We start from the raw sequence: 18,797 nt of genomic DNA, 5'->3' as shown, positions 1-18,797 counted from the left end.
TTTGACTTATTCAAAATGCAATTATCTTCTAGACTACCAAGAATCTACTAGCTCAATAAAATCTCAGGTCAAGGAGCTCATATTTATTAGTGTCATTGATATAATTGCATTTGACTTTCTTTGCTCGCTGGAAGAGCTTTCAGTAGCAATTTTATTGTCTGATCTGAATGTATAAGTGATAAGTAAAATATGACTTGGTAAGTAGCAGTTTAAACACTTCCTGCAGGCCACCATGCCTTCAGAGACGTAAAAAACTCTTGAGATGAAATGCTGGCCTGCTTCCTGCAAGGAAGAACTCCAGGGTAAAGAAGTCAAGATACTGTCAGGAAAAAAACAAAAAGAAACTGAATATGAAGAGTCATGTGCCAAGCAAGAACAGGCACATAGTTAGCAAATACTATCATCACTAGAGATTAATGCAACTCCAACCTGCATTAGTTTTAATAAAAAACTGTTTTTCAAGCTGCTGCACTAGGTTAACTTTTAGTATTGCTGAACCTGAAGACAGAGTTGCAGTGTCAAATGAACAGATTTGAACAATACTGATCTCCTTCTATGCTGAAAATTATATACTGGAGGATAGTAGAGATCCCACAAAGCCGACATTCACAATGTGTAGTCAGCAAACTGGGGTGCTCACTTCTGCAGCACGGTTTATTATCTAAGCAGGAAAAACCAGCTGCAGTACTCAGTGTTCAGGTCTTTGGTAAAGCTTACACCATTCCCTTTCTGCATCCATCCATCTGTGTTAGTATGAGCATATGGCATATGTTAGAGGTAGCAATGCTTTATTTGGTCTGAAGGCTCACAGTAGTACACAAATAAGGAACACCATCTTTAAAGTGCACACAGTGGTGCACAGGTCTCTTGGAATTTAATCCTCTAGATATGTCCCAGAACACCATTACAATTTCTGTCATCTCATTTCACTCACTTTGTTTTTGTGATGCTTACAAAGTCCCAAACACAGATGCACAACATTTCTGCACACTCTTGTTAAAAAGAAACTTTACAGAACTGCAATAGCAGAATTTTATTAGTAGGTATCTCATTTTAATCTGCTTATTCTTTGAGAAAGTATGTTGCCTGTAAATCTTTCATACCCCCTTATTATTCCAAAAGGTTAAGTTTCTGCTAGTGTTTTGCTTACTGCTTATTCTTGGTTCCAAAACAACAGTGAATCAGTGTAATGTACGCAGTCTCCCTCCAAGCAAAAGCAGTATATACCCTACATAAACCAAGGTAATCGGACAGCCTTTAGCTGATAGAAACACACTGATGAAAACTTTTTTTTACTTAAACAAAAAAGCAAGTCACATAGATTCCATTTCAATGTAAGACCAGATACTGTATAAAAAAAAAGAGAACTTCAAAAAAATACAGTAACAAGACCAACAAAGCTACTGAAGATCAGAAGAAATTACAAGGCAGAAAATCAAGTGTTAACAAAATAATAAATTTCAAAGGAGGCTGCTAGCTGAATCCAGACTACTGGACTGAAATGGATGAGCTGTGTTGGGTTGACCACCAATGCTGCTTTATCACCGCCCTCCTCAGCTGGACAAGGGAGAGAAAATACAGCAAATGGTTCCTAGGTTGAGATAAGGGAAGGGAGGGATCCACTCACTATTTACTGACAGCAGCAAAATAGACTTGCCTTGGAGAAACTAACTGAATTTATTACCAATTAAATCAGAGAAGGATAATGAAAATTAAAACCAAACCTTAAAATCATCTTCCCCCTCCAATCCCTCACTTCCTCCCAGTCTTAATTTTTGTTGAGGAATCCAATCTGTGCTGGTATCTCGGTGAGCTGCTGCAGTGGCAGCTGCAGGTTGAGCTCTGGGAGCCCAAGCCCAAGCAAAAAGCCAGGAATCACTGACCCTGGGGACCTGTGGTCTGACCAGGGGGTCTGGACTCTCACAGACATGGCAGGAGCCGAGGATTCCAGACTTTCCTGTGCTTAGACTGTGTGGGGGGGTAAAAGCCCAGGGGGACCTTTGTTGGTGCTCCTCAGAGGCACCAGCTTGAGCTGCATTTCTTTAAATTTTGTTACTGGACGAAGATTAAATTATTTTAAGGGTTGGTTCATCTGAGACTGTGCTGTGGGAAACCTGGGTCTGAGCCAGCTCAAAGCCTGGTGTGACTGTGAGAGTGTGGGGGTGCAGCTGCACCTCAGTCCCAGCTCAGGTGTGCAAGTGTGACAGACAGAGGGGCTCCTGGAGGGACAATCAGGGACTTTTTTTAAAACTTTATTTGTGATTCTCTCCCTTGTTGCCCCATCAGAGGTACCAGGCATTGAGGTTGGTTCATCACACGCTGACCCTGCCACTTCCTCCTCTTCAGGGGAAGGACTCCTCCCACACTTCCCCTGTTCCATCATGGGGTGTCTCCTGTGAGAGCCAGTCCTCCACGAACTTTCCTAAAGTGAGTTTTTCCCACAGGCTCCAGCTCTGATAAACTGCTCCAGTGTGGGTCCCTTCTTGTAGTTTCCAATGCATTACACTACAACACCACCTTCTTGTTTCTGTGACCTAACTGGAACCCGGATTTTGTCCTTAGACTTTGCTGCTGCAAAATCTTTTGTAGCCTTTTATGACTGCAAACAGTCATATGAGGATCCCTCCTTCCCTATTCCTCAACTTTCTCACCTATTCTCACCTTTTCTCTTGTAATTTATTCCATGGTGTATTGTTTTTACTTCCTTCATGCTTGTACTCTTACACTAGCTTCCTTTCCAGCTATTTCAAGCTTAATTCTCTAACTTGTCTCCTATCTCTCTTACATTGTCTCCTCTTTTATCTCAACCTTTAGTAGCTGTTTAATGATAACTCAGGCAATGACCAATCAAGAAGTTTGAGGTTTTGTAGATTTTTTTCTTTAAATAGTGCTCATCATGCAATTCAATTCACATGGATTTACATGTTCTTCTGGGAATTCATTAAAATGCGCTCTGGTGCCTTAGACACATGCTGGTTTCCTCTGCTCAGAGATTTCTGTTTCCTAAAAAGCAAACTAATAATATCCAGCCCAGCATTCTCCCTTCTTTTCCTTCTGTCCTTCCAATCCACTACCAGTTTTCTTTGCTGCAACCATGTAAATTAGTAACTTGAATGTATAGTGTGTGTTTAACCTGAAAAAACACAGGATGCTGGTTTTTAAGAAGTGTATTTGATAAACATGCAAGTTGTTACCATTACCTCATGTCTTGAAATATAAGCAAGATGAATGATGAAAAGAATGAGTAAGATATACGTTTTACAACCTAATGTATTTGACATCTGTTGAAATCAGAAGAGCATGTGTGGGTACACAAAAAATAGAATAAAATTAGAAGGGGGCAGAAGTAGCTTACTATTTAAGAAACAAAGAAATGCCTAGAAGAAAATGACAGTGTTGTTGTAAGAGGTACATGAAGAACAACTGGATTATTTTGCAAAACAAAACAGTGCTGTCTAGGTCCTGTTGTGAGGGCTGGAAGGCCACCTTATCCAGGCCAGGATGCACAAGTTATTGGCTGGTACACTTGCAGAAAAAAATCAAGAAGAACTTCTAAATACATTAACGGAGAGGAAGGGTGGAGAAATCATAGGTTCAATACTTAGCTGGAAAATACCAAAGGTTACCAAAGCAAACAAACCTATTAGAGATGGCACTGGAAAGCACATTCGTGGATATCTCCATGGGGAAGAGATCAACTGAACTGAAACTCTGAATAAGCAGATAACATGAGCAGTGACACTGAGGTAGGAGGCATCTCCAGGACAGAATCCAAGGCTCAATGATGGGATTTCAGGCAGCTTTGTTTTGCAGTCATCAGTTTCCTGACAAACAACAAATGGCAAAAACATTAATATATACTACCACCATATACTGACACAGCACCTCACACTTACCTCCTGCAGCTTGTAATATGAGACAATGGTATCACATGACAGAGGACAATTCATGAAAGAGAAAGGAAAAGAATTATGAAAAAGAACAATAAAAAGAAAGTAAATAATAATGAAGAACTTCCAGGGTGCAAAAAACTGAGTGACTTACTATGCACATGTACATATAAAGTAAGTAATAGATACTATGATTTCCCTCCCCCCAACCCTGGTCCACTATGAGGCTTAAGCAAGAGGCTTCCATACGTCCAACTCCTGAGAAGAAAGTACTAGAGGGCTTTTTTACCCAACAGGACCACTGAGTGAGGAACTAGATAGATGGCACCCAGAAAAGATTGTCAGTGGACATGGGATATTCAACCACCTCAAATGAAGCGATACCAACAACCAAAGAAATTACATATTTCAGCCTCTAAAGAAAACTTCTTTTCTTTACTAGCAATAATTATTACTAAAACACATCTTACCAGATTTTCTCAAAAAGGCATGTGCTGCATCATCCCTCAGTCTGATGTTCGTGTAATTTACTAACACCATAGGGTTACTTCTAAAGTTCCACACAGAAATAACAACACTTCAACATGAGTTACACCTCAATTCAGGCATATAAGTACAATCTCAAAAATTAACTTTGAACATCAATACCCATGTTTTCTAATGACTGGTTGCTTGTAAGTTGTAGTAAACAGCTGAAAGATATCTCTTTAGGAATGAACAGAAATGGACATCAAAGACTCAACGTTTTTCCCCTGCAGCTGTCAGGTATTTTTCTTAAAGTGATAGCAATAATGTTATGATAGCTGAGATTAGCTGGCACCTGAAAACTCTTTTTCAAAGGTCTCCAATAAATTGTTACTGTAAAATGGTACTATTTTTCTTTCAAAAAAACTCTTACAGTAAGATCATTATCTCAGCAGTATTGAGACTTGCCTCTGGACCAAACATCCCTTCCCAGTCCATGTACCTGAGGCTATAAGCATTTAAATCATGAGAGATGGGCAAGTTACAGAATTCAGAGGTCACAAGCTTATGGCCTTTATACTACTCAGTATTCAAATCAGGGACTAAATTCCTGAGGCCCTTTTGTCAGCCAGATGAAAAAGCACCCAATAGACTACAATAGGCAATAGAGATGTCTCACAGGTTATGAGACAGTTTTACCTTAATTCACTCACTTATCCAATGGAAAGAAATGGATAGGAAGTTGCTGCCTGGACTGAAAACTTCCAGGAGAAACACAGGGCCATGCTGAAATTTGTAATGATTGAAATTATACCCTCCAATACTGAATTAATAAACAAAGATGGTGTTAAAGTAGTATCCAAAACTTCATGTCTCGGCAAGTGATCAGCTCAGTAACACTTTAATCTTTCAAAATCTAAGATCACTTTGCTATTGATAACAGCATCATGCACAAAGTGGAGCTGAAGGCAGAAGCAATACAATGCAGATACTCTTAGCAGATTTAGAGTGAAGAGAACTGTGTTTTTACTAACCAGTATTGTGTTACTTAGCAGAACTTTTTAAGTTATAAACCATAATAGAAGAATTTTACAGTGTAGGGATAGGATAACACTATTAATACTATTTTTGTTAAGCTTTGGGAAAGGTTTTGATGTTGTCCTCTGTCTCTATCTGTTGGCAGAAATCCCAGAAGCCATCTGTGCAACAGAATTAGAAGTCAAGAATATATTTTTGGTGCCCACTGAAAAAATGTGTCCTTTTCAATCATGTAGCAAAAAGAAAAAAACTTGCCCCAAATACCTAATTTACTTCCTCTCATTCACACATCCATGAAACATTTACATTTGAGCTCAGGAAAGTCTTCACGCACAAACCCCACATATGTAGCCAAAATTTTCAATCAAAACCTTCTTCCTTACTTCACTGAAGAGACACCTAACAAGTTTGAAATAACACACACTTAATAATGAGGTTTTCACTGATTTTCCTCCTCAGGAATTTTAGTGTCACGTTTTAGAAAAGGTTAATTTTTTCTGCATTAGTTTTACCAGAAAGCCTCACATTTTCTTATCTGTGCCTTCTGTTTCAAGCAAAGCAACATCTGAACTCATTATTTTTATTTGACATTTATTATCTTCTTAAATACTGTCATACTTAATTCCACCACTACTTGACTCTGATAGAATTAAGCACTTTCTATAGTGCAAGAATATCAAACAATTTTGAAGTGGGTTTCTTGCCATAAAATGTCAGTGAGGTAATAGCCCCCAGACCCCATCTCCAGAAGCTTCTGACACTTTTAATAGTTTTTATTTAACCCAAGCAAAGTAAAGAAAACATGAAGCTACTAAAACTAAATTTCAGTTATATTTTTCTACCCTGTTTAAATGAAGATTGATAGTGTAGAGTAATACAAACAATACCTAAGAATGAAGAGAGAAACTGGAATATGAATCTAGGGGAAGATGCTCAGGAAAGAAAAAAAAAAAACCTGTTTGAATACTTAGAATTAGGTTTCAATGAAACAGCCTGAATTTGACACATGAATAAATCCATCCACTTGGGATTGTAACTAGAAGAAAGTGCTCTATAAGGTGCTCTATAAAGAAGCCAAACCTCACACTGGAGGAGTTTGGAAGTTAAAACTATCACAGAACTCAAATGCTGCAATGAACAACAATCCAAGGTACAACGCACCCATCAGTGTGTCCCAGGAAGATTCACTTTTATAGGACTGAAGACAATAACATTTAGATAAACTACACAAATCCCCAGTAATTTGGAACATTTCTCAAAGGAGTCTGAGAGCTCAGTTAAGACTCAGGAAACAAATGCAAGATGTTCAAATGCAGGATAAAGATTAACACAATAAATTGAACAGACAGTACTGTAACAAAAAGATAACTACTAAGTTGTGTGTCCCGTAAGACAAATGGGAAGACACCAAAGTATCTTGGGATATCTTGGGATAGTGAACAGTGTAACAAAATCCCATCCCAACCGGGCATCTAAAGCAACCAGCAGTGACTACGCCTGTCTAAACTACACAAAATGCAAGTCTAAATATAAAGTAAAAAGAACAGAAATTATTTAGTAAAACAATCTCAATTTTTCTAAGTATTCTTGAATGAATATGAACCAAAAATCGACACATGGCATCTTGAAGAATACTGAAACTGCCCACCTCCAGAAATTTAAAAGCCAACAGATTCTGTGTTTTAGGTGTAATGAAAACAAAGTGCCACCATACATTAATAGGATTCAACAAGAGACACAAATACCAAAGTAGGTATTCTCATCCAAGGTAAAAGTGACTAGAAATCAGTGTGGAAAGATCTGGCAGTCACAATTCCTCAGAATTTGAGGAAAAAACAGAGCTGTGCAAAATCCATAAAACATGTGGTTTCACATAGAACAGGAACTCCTATTGCCAGTGTTACTAAGGAGAAGAATGATTATCTAAAGATGGATGGCAGAATAAATTTTCACCTTCAAAGGTAAGACATGAAAGCCAAGAACTTTATGGACACTAGGCAAAACCCTTGGTAGGAAATAAAATTTTTGTCCCAGTTCTCAAGATTGGCATTTCTAAAAAAAATATGCTAAAATGCATGACCATCATCGCAGATTACGAAACATCCATTAAAATTTATCAAACTAATATTTGCACTGAGGAAACCACCAAGGCTTGTAGCCCATGTCAAAAATAAAATCAAACAGAAGGACAACACTCATCAGCATAATGAGAAAAATCATGTCTCTAGAACGCTGTGGGCAAAATTTTTATTATGGTGGTTGGGAAGGTGGGAAAAGGGCAAGAGAAATCAAACCATAAAGCTGTAAGATTTTGTGGTTGCTTTTTTTTCCTAGATGAATATTCTCTTCCTTTCCTAATATAACCTAATGAGAAGATGTTATGTACAATACAATCCTACATATCAATTTTATTAGTTTATTAATCTGCTGTATGTAAGATGTTCTGTCCATAGTTCAGTGATTTTTTGATATACATGGAAGTATGGTTTAAGATGGATCTCAAATAGTCAGTATCCCAAACTTAAAAATATGAAAAAATAATGTTAAAATACAAGTATGCCTTGAAATTGTTCTGGAGTTTGATTCTGATCCACTGTTAGAGAACAGCACAAATCATGAACAAAATGTCAATGAAAATTCACACTGCCAGAAACTTATGCAGGAAACCACCCTCCAAGATATTAATTTATACAAGGAAAGTGACCAATTTTACTTATAAGAAAGTGACTAAACATCAAAATCTGACTGGAGATGCCAGATGTACTCAGTACTTCATTTAAGTCAAACTGGTGAAGTCCATCTATGAGCCCCAGCTCTGGTCTTCATCTAGCTGTAATATCTATGTCTCTATTGTTACTCCTTTTTCCACTTCCCCTACAATATTCACATTATTTTGTTCTTCTTTTTATACCTTTCCTCCATTTTCTCTTTCCTTTTCCCCATGCTTCCTTCTAACTCCTTTTCACCATTAAAAAAACCAAAAATTCCTTCAAATAAAAGTTGTTTGAAGGTACAGAGTTGAAATCCCAAGAACTAGAAAGTTGCAGGCAAATGTTCACAGTAGCTTCTAATTATTTTCTATTTGTCTCCAAATCAGGACATCTTAAGTGTCTGAATGGATGCAGAATCACATAGTTTCTGCTTTGTGTCAAAACCAATCTGCTCCATTTCCACTTTTTGCTGAAAACATCTCCCACTTCCACCACAAAAAGCACTTGGACAGCTTACAGTACAAACATTCCTTAAAAAAAAGCATTATATCAAAATATTTCTAGCAAAAACTTAGTCCTCTCTTGGCCTTCGCATCTGACATATCATTCCAGATTATTCATACACTTCGGAGCAGCAAGAGACTTTTCATGCTGAACAGATGGTTTGTGTGTTCTAACAAGCTGGTACCGCATGAACATCTTTTTGTCATGCACAACTCAACACAAACTACTGCATATCCAGGTTACCTCACAGTTTAGTCTTCAGGGAAAGAAGAGTAACAAAACAGGTAACAGGAACACCTATTTTCCCACATTCACTGCTGACCTCAGATCTCTTTGACACTGATGACTAAAACCCTTCTTGACAGACTTATGCACAACCTGACCTGCTGGTGTTTGCAGCAAGTAAAGAACAAACCAATCCTCCTGTAACAGCAGCAACAGCATCTGGACAACCCCTAACACATCAAATAGAATCAGGGCATTCTGCAATATTGTATTTACAAAGACAGAATGATCTTTTTAAACAGGAGTGTAGGATCAGGAAAAAGAGTCAATGCAATATAAGAACTGGGTGTGGCAGATTACCCACCAATGGCTTTTGAACATAGTAATAAATGGATATAACTCATTTATTTATCTGGATCTACAATTATGAGGAGGACGTTATTTCAAATTTTACAATGGTCTAAATCCTACTACTTTGCATACAGGTATTAATGAAACAATTGCAAATCTGTACCTGTGCAAAAGTTAAAGCTATCATATAGCTCTACAGACCTATGGAGACATCAGGATAATAAGCATCATTTACCAAAGCTAACTCTCCATTTTCTTGTTGATCAGCTATCTGAAGACAGGAAGGAGAAAGGTCTCCTGAAATTTATTCCATCAGTCCTTAATGTGCCCTTCAAACAACAAAACAGGAGACAGCCACCTAAATTTGGTGCTGCTCCTTTCAAGAGAACTGGAGAACAATCAGTTTAAGTTAAAATGGGAAAGTCAGGGAACCAGCTCCACAGTTGCAGCAAATCAGTATAGTCCTAAGCATTTAGGAAGAACAATGTCTCACTCTTTCCCCAACTAGAGCTCACACTCTGACCTCGGAGCAGCCCCTGACAACACCAAAATGTTCTTTCTTACAATCCCTACAAGACAAAATGCCACAAACAAGTTTGCTTAGAAATATTTAGAAAAATCAGCAATATGAGCCTACATTAGCAGAAACACAGACGCAAAAATTAACTGTGAGAGGTAAGTTAACTCAGTTTCTCAATACTCAAAGCCATTTTAAAACATGCGCACACAGTCCCTCCTGATTTCATGGCGAGTTTTCTAACTTCATGCATTTGAAAGAGGGCTTTGAAACACATACTTAAATCCCAGAGAACATTAAACTAGGGGATTTGTTTTCTTTCTCCAGTGTTCAAACCTCTTATGAAAATGTGTTTTCCTTGATTTACAGTGCTGCTCTTTGGAAGTTGACTGGTTATGAGCCACGAGCTTTGATCCCTACTTTTGCTTTTGCTTAAGACACACCTGCCTTTACCAGTTAGCCAACCTAAAATGCTTCTACTATAAAACAAATAGGCATTCTTTTCCAGATCCAAAGCACAGCAAGAAGTAGTAATGGAGGTTTTGATAAATACTTTACAGACTAGCACATAGAATTATTTTTTGTAATAGCTAAATTGATTGCCAGAACTCAAAGTATTTTATGAATCAAAAGCTTTTAACTTATTAATTTTTTTTACAGTCAGTGTAACCCTTACAACAAGAGATAGATGCTAGAATATCCAATGAGCACTTCAGCAAGTTCAGAGAAATTCTGAAACACGAGTGACCTGCCCTGTGTCTTTCAGCCTTTGCGTCATGCTAACCCAACAATATTAAACAGGAATGCCCAGTGCAAGCAGAGTATTTGAAGCTTTTAAGATGTCTTTGGTTATATCATATGCAGCCATATATGACCATCAAAACTTTGTACCATCTTAATTAAGTGCTGATGATCTTCAATATTGCCATATTAGCATTATTAGAAGTTTTGTTTGATAATTTTTCAGTATTCAAACTAAAAAAACTGTCTTTCAACAGGAAAGGTAAAATCAGGAACAGGCATACATTATTTTAGGAAGGTTCTTTCTGGGGGTTTTGAGGGAGCTGGAGGTTTCTAATCTGCTGAAAGTCTTAAATAATTCTTCTAGTTTTTATTAGTTTCAGCCCTTTTTAAAATAAGGAAATAGCTGTACTCATTTCCAGCAGGATTCTAATTAAAATATGACAGGATTTACAGAGGACTGTAATAACCAGGATTAATTTTGCCTGCAAATTTTAAAAACAATAATTTTGTACTAAAAGTAATAAGAATACTACGCATTTCTTATGAAGCTCTTTTCATGTGGAGATCTCAAGGATTAGAATGAAATTCAGCATCAGTTTACATCTTACATATGGGAGTTTTAGAACAGATTAATTGAAAATATGTGGCACAAGCCAGAATTCCATGTACTATGCAAATCAGATCTTTACATGAGTATTAATGTTTCCCATTTTTCTGGTCTGACTGCACCATCGTACTCGTTTACACAGCCAAAGACTAAACTGCAGCATCAGTAAAGTTCTATACTTTACATACTTGATTTTAAAAACTGTCTGCTTCCTTGCTTATTTTAATAAGTGCACTAATATCCATCCAAGGACTGAAAAAATGCAAGGTGAAGAAAAGATAAATGCACACCTTCACAATGCTTAGCACGATCTATCTGCAAAATAGATTTTTTTATTTCTATTATATATGCTTTCTTAACACCTCAAATCCCTGAAAACACTCGTCCTATTATTTATTCTCAAAATATTTTAAAGAAAATTGTATATGCTAAGATCAGCTGTGACAACACTGGATTTTCCTCAAAATTGGAGAAAATAGATATAATTGAAGCAGTTAAAAACAGCTTATTTTTGAAGAGGCACTCCAACCCTGAACTACAGTCACCCTGCTGATCCAGAACACAACAGTTTCATATAAGCTGCATGTGTAGCCTACAGTACAGCTACATGGCACAGAAAGGTGTAACATACTCCCATTGTAATAAATCTTGGAGAACAACTACCAAACAGCAGCTACATTTACATCTTCTAAAGTAAGGCCCAAGACATCTCACACTTTGAGCTTTAAACTTGTGTCCTTGTATCATGAGGAACTATTTCACTCTAATGGCACTGCTTTGGTGGGTTAGGCAGATGTTTAGCCTTTATTGGAAGGCTCATGCACAGGTCACTGCTGATCATACCAGATTTTACAGACTACTAAATAGCCCAGCATGCTCCAGCAAATCACACTGTCAGTATACATTGTCTGCATATTGCCTAAATGAGAAAAGTATATATCCAAGGAAGAAGAATTTGATGTATCTGTTGGACCCGACTAGCCCTTTCCCATAAGGTGCCAGGATATGAAACACTATTTTGGCATGTGGAGCCCAATCATGCCACCTCCTGGTTAGGAATGGCCACTCTATTCTACACATTACATAGGTATTCAGTGCTTAGCAAGTTAACACTCGACTGGGATTTTCTACTCAGCTGTCCAGGTATTCTGCCTTCTCTTGGCTGTAACTACAAATATTAACAATCTTCCAAATTCCTGAATTTTAAAATGCTTTCTTAGACGTATAGAGGAAGAGAGAAGGACAGTTACAGTAGATGCACCCTGAATACACCAAGGAGACTAAATCTGACATAAATTTACTAAAAGAATTCCCAAGACAAGTAAAAGCTATTCTTCTCTTTCAAGGGAAACATTCACGTTGCCAAAAAGACAACACTGTTGATGAGGCTCTGAGCATCCAGACAAACCTCAGCAAATGCCTCTGACCTTCCCTTACACAGTTGGTACTAAATTTTGCTATTTGTACTATTTTGCACCTTTAGCAGCTCCACCAATTCAAACAGAACTATTTAAAGAGCAAAGAACCTTCTATTTTAAACCTTCTATTTTAGGCTATCTGAACCTAACCTTCAATTACTGTACTCATATTGTTCCCTCTTTGCAAAACAATTTACTGTGTTTCAAAGTACATGTTTTCTAAGATCACAGATCAAATGCTCCTAAGCTGCTTTAGATGTCTGAAAGAATTTCATTATTTTTTTTAATTACATCTATCATTTCTTTTTTCTCTCCTCTGAAGTAAGACTGCCTTTTATAACTAAAAAGCTGGGGTCAATATAAACATAACATTTGCTTTGCTATATTCATTCTAACATTTTACAATATTTTGTTTTCCATAAATCTGATTATCACTTGGGAATCATTTGCATTGCCTTCTGCAAGGCAAAAGCATGTCCTATTGGCTATACCAGTCAATAGATCATATTTGTATTACAAGGACTGCCTGATAGCCCACTAATGGCAACAGAAAAATTCCCATTAGCTTTAGTCAGCTTTGAACCAAGTCTGTAATGCTAATGCCTAGCACATCACTACTTTATAGAAATTGTAAGTATCTTGTATTCATCTAGAGTTTGCACTTTTTATTGAAAAGGCTCCAAATGATCAATACAAATCTAGTTTCTAATGAAACCAAGGTACCTAAAATACATGCTCTGAGTATTAGCATGTTTCCTGAGTCAATCTACCGGGAATTTACAGTGCATTTCTTGAGACAGCAAAGCAAACAATGATTAATACCAACTCTTTTGTGAATACAGATTTTCTTCTCACCTGATGTAAACATCAGGAATAAAAGAAACAATAAGCAGAATAGTGACCGCTCACAGATTAACATTAATGTATGAATTTACACTAACATTTTTCATTAATCTCGTTTTAGTCCACAGGTTTGTTGAGACAAGTGAAATCATAATCATTTAAGCATATTTTCACAAGTAGTTTTCAATGAAAAAATTTATAAAAATTTAAAAGTTTCACAGATCCGGTTTTAGCAGGTCATAGGCTTGATCAACAGCCTTTCACATTCATGGCTTAGGATACAATTGTCATATTCCGTATTTCCAATTTCCATATAAAAACCTTATTATTATCCCAGGTTTTTAACAGAAACACACTCATGAACTAAAGTTGCAATCCTATATGAAAAGAAAATCAATGTCCAAAGAAACCCCAAATCCACCTATGACAGTGTATTAGCTGAAATCCTGAATATGAGACAGAATAAACTTGCATTATGTCAACAGTCCTCTACTAGCTAGAACTCCTACTGCAGGCTTGTATGAAAGACCCTATTAATGCTCACTAAGTGCAAAGGCTGATCTTTTGAATAATCATGTCCCATCCTACAAGAAACCTGTATGGGGATGATAGCTGAGCTATATGAATCTAATTTACGAAACGTGGGAGGTTTAAGGAACTCTGCTATGCCACATGGAATGATCTAGGGACTTAACTCAAGATTAAAGTTAAAGGCCTGATTCTCATTGCCTTCAGAATGCCAGCTGAAATTCTGAGGTCAATTGCACTGTCATTATAGAGAGAGAAATTAGCTACCTCATTACCCTAGTAATGCTGATATTTCCATGGGGAGAGATGCTCTTACTTTGGCCAGATCTTTCCAATAGGTCTTTTTCCTTTATGTTTATATTACAAAACAAAGAGCTGGTTTTAAGAATACATTACCCAAGATATCCCAAAGCCACCCACATATAAACACACACACACATATATATAAACACACACATTTGCTTGACCCCAAAACGCACATAGACAGTTAGCTGACACTTTAGACTATTAAATGGAACACCGATATAAAACCAGTTTTGAACTACCAAGCAGTTCCAGCTGGTTGTATCCTTCTATGTCATCCACACCTTCACAGCTTAAGTGACACACTCATTTTTATATTTATAATCACAGACATCTTACGCAAAGCAATAAATATTTACAAACATGCAAAAGTAACACATACAAGGAGCTGCCAGCTTCCATGGTAGGGAGCAGCACTAGAACAGACAGGCTCTCAGTTCTCCCTGCAGTTCTAGACTCTGCTGCAGTATAAATACAAACTGGGTACTGCCCAAGAACACGCTCTTCACTTTTGACATTTTTTACCTAACCAAGCATTACCCCACCTCATACATTTATCAGGACATCTCCTGACTAAAAGCAGAACAATCTTGCCTGAAAAAATAACTACTGTAATAACCAGTATACAATAAAATAGTTTAAAATTATATATGAAACTCTGCCAGGTCTTATAGTACACAAAATAGTTCACTTGATACAAAAAGGCCCTTTCCAATAGATGAAGATTAGCTTGTTCTTTAGAGTTCAACTACCTATTACAATTAAAAGATATTTAATTTTCATTGCTGAATCAATTACATTCTCAGAATAAAAATGTCCAATGCATTTTGCAAAGGTTTGAAAAAACTTAGGCTGAGACAAGTATCACCAGCCAGTCACAAGTTCTTCTAGATGACTTACCAATGACTTTTCCATTTCTAATAGTGCAACAGTCATGTAGATCCACATGAAACAGGTTATGACCCATGGGGAAATCAAGTATCTTCTGACTAAGGCACTCAATTAGCCATTTAGAGACTAGGTTCATTGTCAGAATCCACAACTGATTCCCTCAGTGATTTTTAAATAAATTGGGTTTTGTCTCCACAGCTCGAATTTAAATAGCACCAGTACCTTTTTTTATGTTGCTTGGTAAGTATACAAATACTCTGCCAAAGGAAATGTCCCTTTTCTGAGGATTTCACAAGAACAAGGTAAGGACTAAAGCAAGTGATTTCTAGCCATCCCTTAATGGTGACAGATAATAGTTACTGATTCAAGTATGCATCTGACACAGGTCAACCTGAAGGACACGCATCTACATATAGAAAAAAAAGGTAATTTGTTAGTTTTAATATTGGCTAAGTACACCAAAACACACAAACATTGGGGAAAAATGGGCAGTCTTATCTTTACAAGTAAATCCACTGTTGCAAATCAGAAACATTTTTCTGGAGTACTTATTGCTTGTGTGCCCTTCCACGGTTTCTCACAGCAACACAACTGTACTCAACCTCAGGTTTTAGCAGCCAACATGAAACAACACAGCACTTTCAAGTCAGAGTGAATGCCTGAGGCTCTGAACTCCAAAGCAAATCTACACTTATGCATTTTATATAAAATGTACTGGCAATCAAAAATGCTTAGGACACCATAAAAAGAACACCTGGCTGGCATCATTATGGATGTAGCTGATTGCACATTACAGTCCAAAGAACAGAAATCCAGAGTCTGGAAACAATGCTTCATCATGGCTATAACCTAGAAATTATTCACTACTACAGAGATCCTTGCACCAGGATCCCATTTTCTTCTGGCACCCAAAGAAAAATAAAAATTCACCCCATTCTATGAGTTTCCTTTCTATTTATAACCAGCAGCAACTAGTGCACTAATTTTCATTTTTTTAAGTAGTAACATTCATACCTTATTTAAGTGTTTTAACACTCATCATATGTTAGACTCTAAAACAAATCTCTAGAAAGCTTGACAGATGGTGTTTTGAAGGATAATGCCAGGTACCTGGTGTGAATCTGACATTACCATTCTCTCAGACAACTCACCTTCATCTTTTAAAAAATCCTGTGAAATAATGCATAGTGCTACTTATGCTAAGAAACAATAAGAAAACCGTTATTTTATTCAATCTCACAGTTGCTCAAAATGCAATTTCTGCATGAAATTGATGCCTAGAAAAAAAAACAAATCTTTTTCCTTTTTTTTTATACTTTTCTTCACCTACTTTCAGTTTTGTCCTTCCTGCATTTTCCTCCTTTCCCAGACATATACACACTCTCAGTGGATACTTCCCCCCTCTGGGAAAAGATTGAACTGCAAGGTTCAAAAAACATATTCCTCTAAGAAATAAGGACTTTGTTTATGGTATGATTAATAGAAAAACAACTGTAAAAAGCAGCATGGCTGCCTCTTTAGCAGCAAGTCAGCTATGACAAAAGAGAACTAAATGTGTCTGTATTCATACTGAAATTCAGTATGAATTTCAAAGCTGTCAAACAGAAGCACTTCAACAAAACCTGGACTCAGTATTTTCATTCATAATCAATAGAACCTACATTAAGGAAAGACAATATAAAAACTGCTGACAGAAGAAAAACACTTACTGCTTAGCATGGTAAATCTGAATTAGTTATGATTTATGATTTTCATAAACAGAACTTGGGAAATTATTTGCCACCTCTGCATGTCATTTTCTTTGAATGTGTGACTCTCAAGGGCCTGACCATACATTTCTTTGCTTTAGTCTCAGTTAAGAGCGCGATTAATGCATCATTCTTTACTACTTTTCAATATTAGGATTCAAGTTTAACAGGGTTTTTTAAAAAGACAATTAAAAATCTACGAAGAAAAACATATATAAGAGGAACCTAAAGGATTACACTTTGGTAAAAGTTGAAACTGCGTACCACGAGGTCTTCACTCAACCACTATACTGAACAGTTATTAAAATAAAGACCAAATTATAAACTTTCTAAAGAACTTCTACCTCCAACTAAACCTCTACTCCAGCTAAAGCGAGGAAAGCAGGGCGAACTACACTGAGTAACAAAATGTTATAACCAGTGTATTCTGATCCGCGTACAAAAACAAGAGGAAATTATCATGTCCTGGATGAAACTGTCATGAAACTGATAAGCCATATCCAATCAATGTCTGACACCGCACAGTCGACTAAAACAGCGCCGCATTAACGGCATAAGAGTATTACCATATCAACCTTATTACTTCAGCGTGGAAAACAGGATATAACGAGTGTAATGAGACGCCAGCATCTGTCTTTGTGTAAGCGAGCCCGGGAAGCGCTTCCCGCAGCAGAGGCGAGCCAGCCGCGGCGTTGCCGGCGCACGGCGGGCGGGGAGCGGGGCACGGGCGCTGCCGCCGGGGGTGGTGCTGCCGCTGCCGGACGGGTCCCTCGGCGCGGCTCCGGGCCGGCTCCGGACGCCGAGCCCCCGCACCGCCCCGGGCCGGCTCCGGGCGCCGAGCCCCCGAGTCCCCGCACCACCGCCACTGCCGCCCCGAGCCCACACGCGGCCAGGTCCCGCCCGGAGACCCGATTTCGCTCCGTGCCAGCCGGCCGGGACCGCTGAGCGCGGCCCCGAGCAGCGCCCCGGCCGGGGAAGCGCGCAGCGCGGAGCGGAGCCTCACCGTCTTCCAGGAGGCGCATGGCGTGAACAAAGCAGGGATCCAGGCTGTCCTTCTCGGCCATCAGCTCGGGCAGGTACTTGTCCTGCTCCATGGCCGCGGGCACGCCGGGCGGGCTGCGCGGGGTGTCGGGCTGGCCGCTCCGCGCCCTCGGCCGCCCGCTCGCCGCTGGCCGCGCCGGGGCCGCCCCTCAGGTGCTGCCGCCCCTCCCGCGGCGCGCGCTGCCCCGGCCCCGCCTCCGCCTTCCCCTCGCGCCGCGCGGGGGCGGGCACGTGCGCGGGTCGCCGCGCGCCGCTCCTCGCGCGCCTTGGCCCCCGCGCCTTCTCCTCCCGCCACTGAGCGACTCTCGGCCACCGCGGCCTTAAGTAGGGAGGCGGAGCCAGTCTGGCCACGCCCCCACGCTTCCATTGGTGGCTACGCCCCGCCGGGGCGAGACTCGCCGCGCCATTGGCTGTCGCCAGGCGAGGGCCCGCGGGCTGTGCGTGAAGGTGTGTGTGTCTGTCTGTCTGTCTGTCTGTCTGTCTGTCTCTCTGTGTGTCTGTCCCTGCGGGTCTGTGTCGTGGTTCAGGGCTGGCATTCCCTAATTCACTGCTCCCACTAAAACCACGCTGCCACTCGCTACCCCCACCCTTTTTCCCGTTCCCCGTGGCAAGGTTGAGAGGAGAATTGGAGGAATCGAAGGTAAAGATCGCCGGGTTGGGATAAGAACAATTTACTGGAAACGGCAATGAGATAAGAAAGTGGACAGTAACAGCAATGATATTAATAACAGAAGTGTTCGAGACAGACAAGTGATTCTCATACAAAATGCTCAGAATCGGGGTTATCCCACTAAGCCCCCATCCCGCTCTTAGCGGACCAGAAGGAACCCCTTCCCTAAGGACGAGACTCCCCTATAGCCCCAGCGCCAGCAATGACCTGAGGTGATAGCAGAACACCCCCCGCCTCCTGGCCATGCCCCCTCCTGGCTAGGGCAACAATTAACGCTGTCCAGGCAGGAACTAGGGCAGTCTG

At 39.3% G+C, this 18,797-nt stretch overlaps 1 protein-coding gene across 9 annotated transcripts in view; it reads right to left on the bottom strand.

The window, feature by feature from the left end:
* KHDRBS2 (KH RNA binding domain containing, signal transduction associated 2) overlaps nucleotides 1-17,932 on the bottom strand; it is a 359,637-nt gene extending 341,705 nt beyond the window's left edge. For all 9 annotated transcript variants that reach the window (XR_004417327.2, XR_004417324.2, XR_004417326.2 and 6 more), the window contains exon 1: nucleotides 17,787-17,932. Coding sequence is in view for 2 of the 9 variants with exons in the window: in XM_033054296.2 (XP_032910187.1) it covers nucleotides 17,787-17,877 (91 nt within the window). In the remaining 7 variants the exon portion in view is untranslated. The remainder of the gene's footprint in view (nucleotides 1-17,786) is intronic.
* Between the last annotated feature and the right edge of the window lie 865 nt (nucleotides 17,933-18,797).

Source organism: Catharus ustulatus, chromosome 3 (assembly GCF_009819885.2).
Source record: "Catharus ustulatus isolate bCatUst1 chromosome 3, bCatUst1.pri.v2, whole genome shotgun sequence".
Lineage (NCBI taxonomy): Eukaryota > Metazoa > Chordata > Aves > Passeriformes > Turdidae > Catharus > Catharus ustulatus.
Note: the sequence above shows the minus strand (reverse complement) of the source record. Positions and strands in the feature narration are given on the sequence as shown.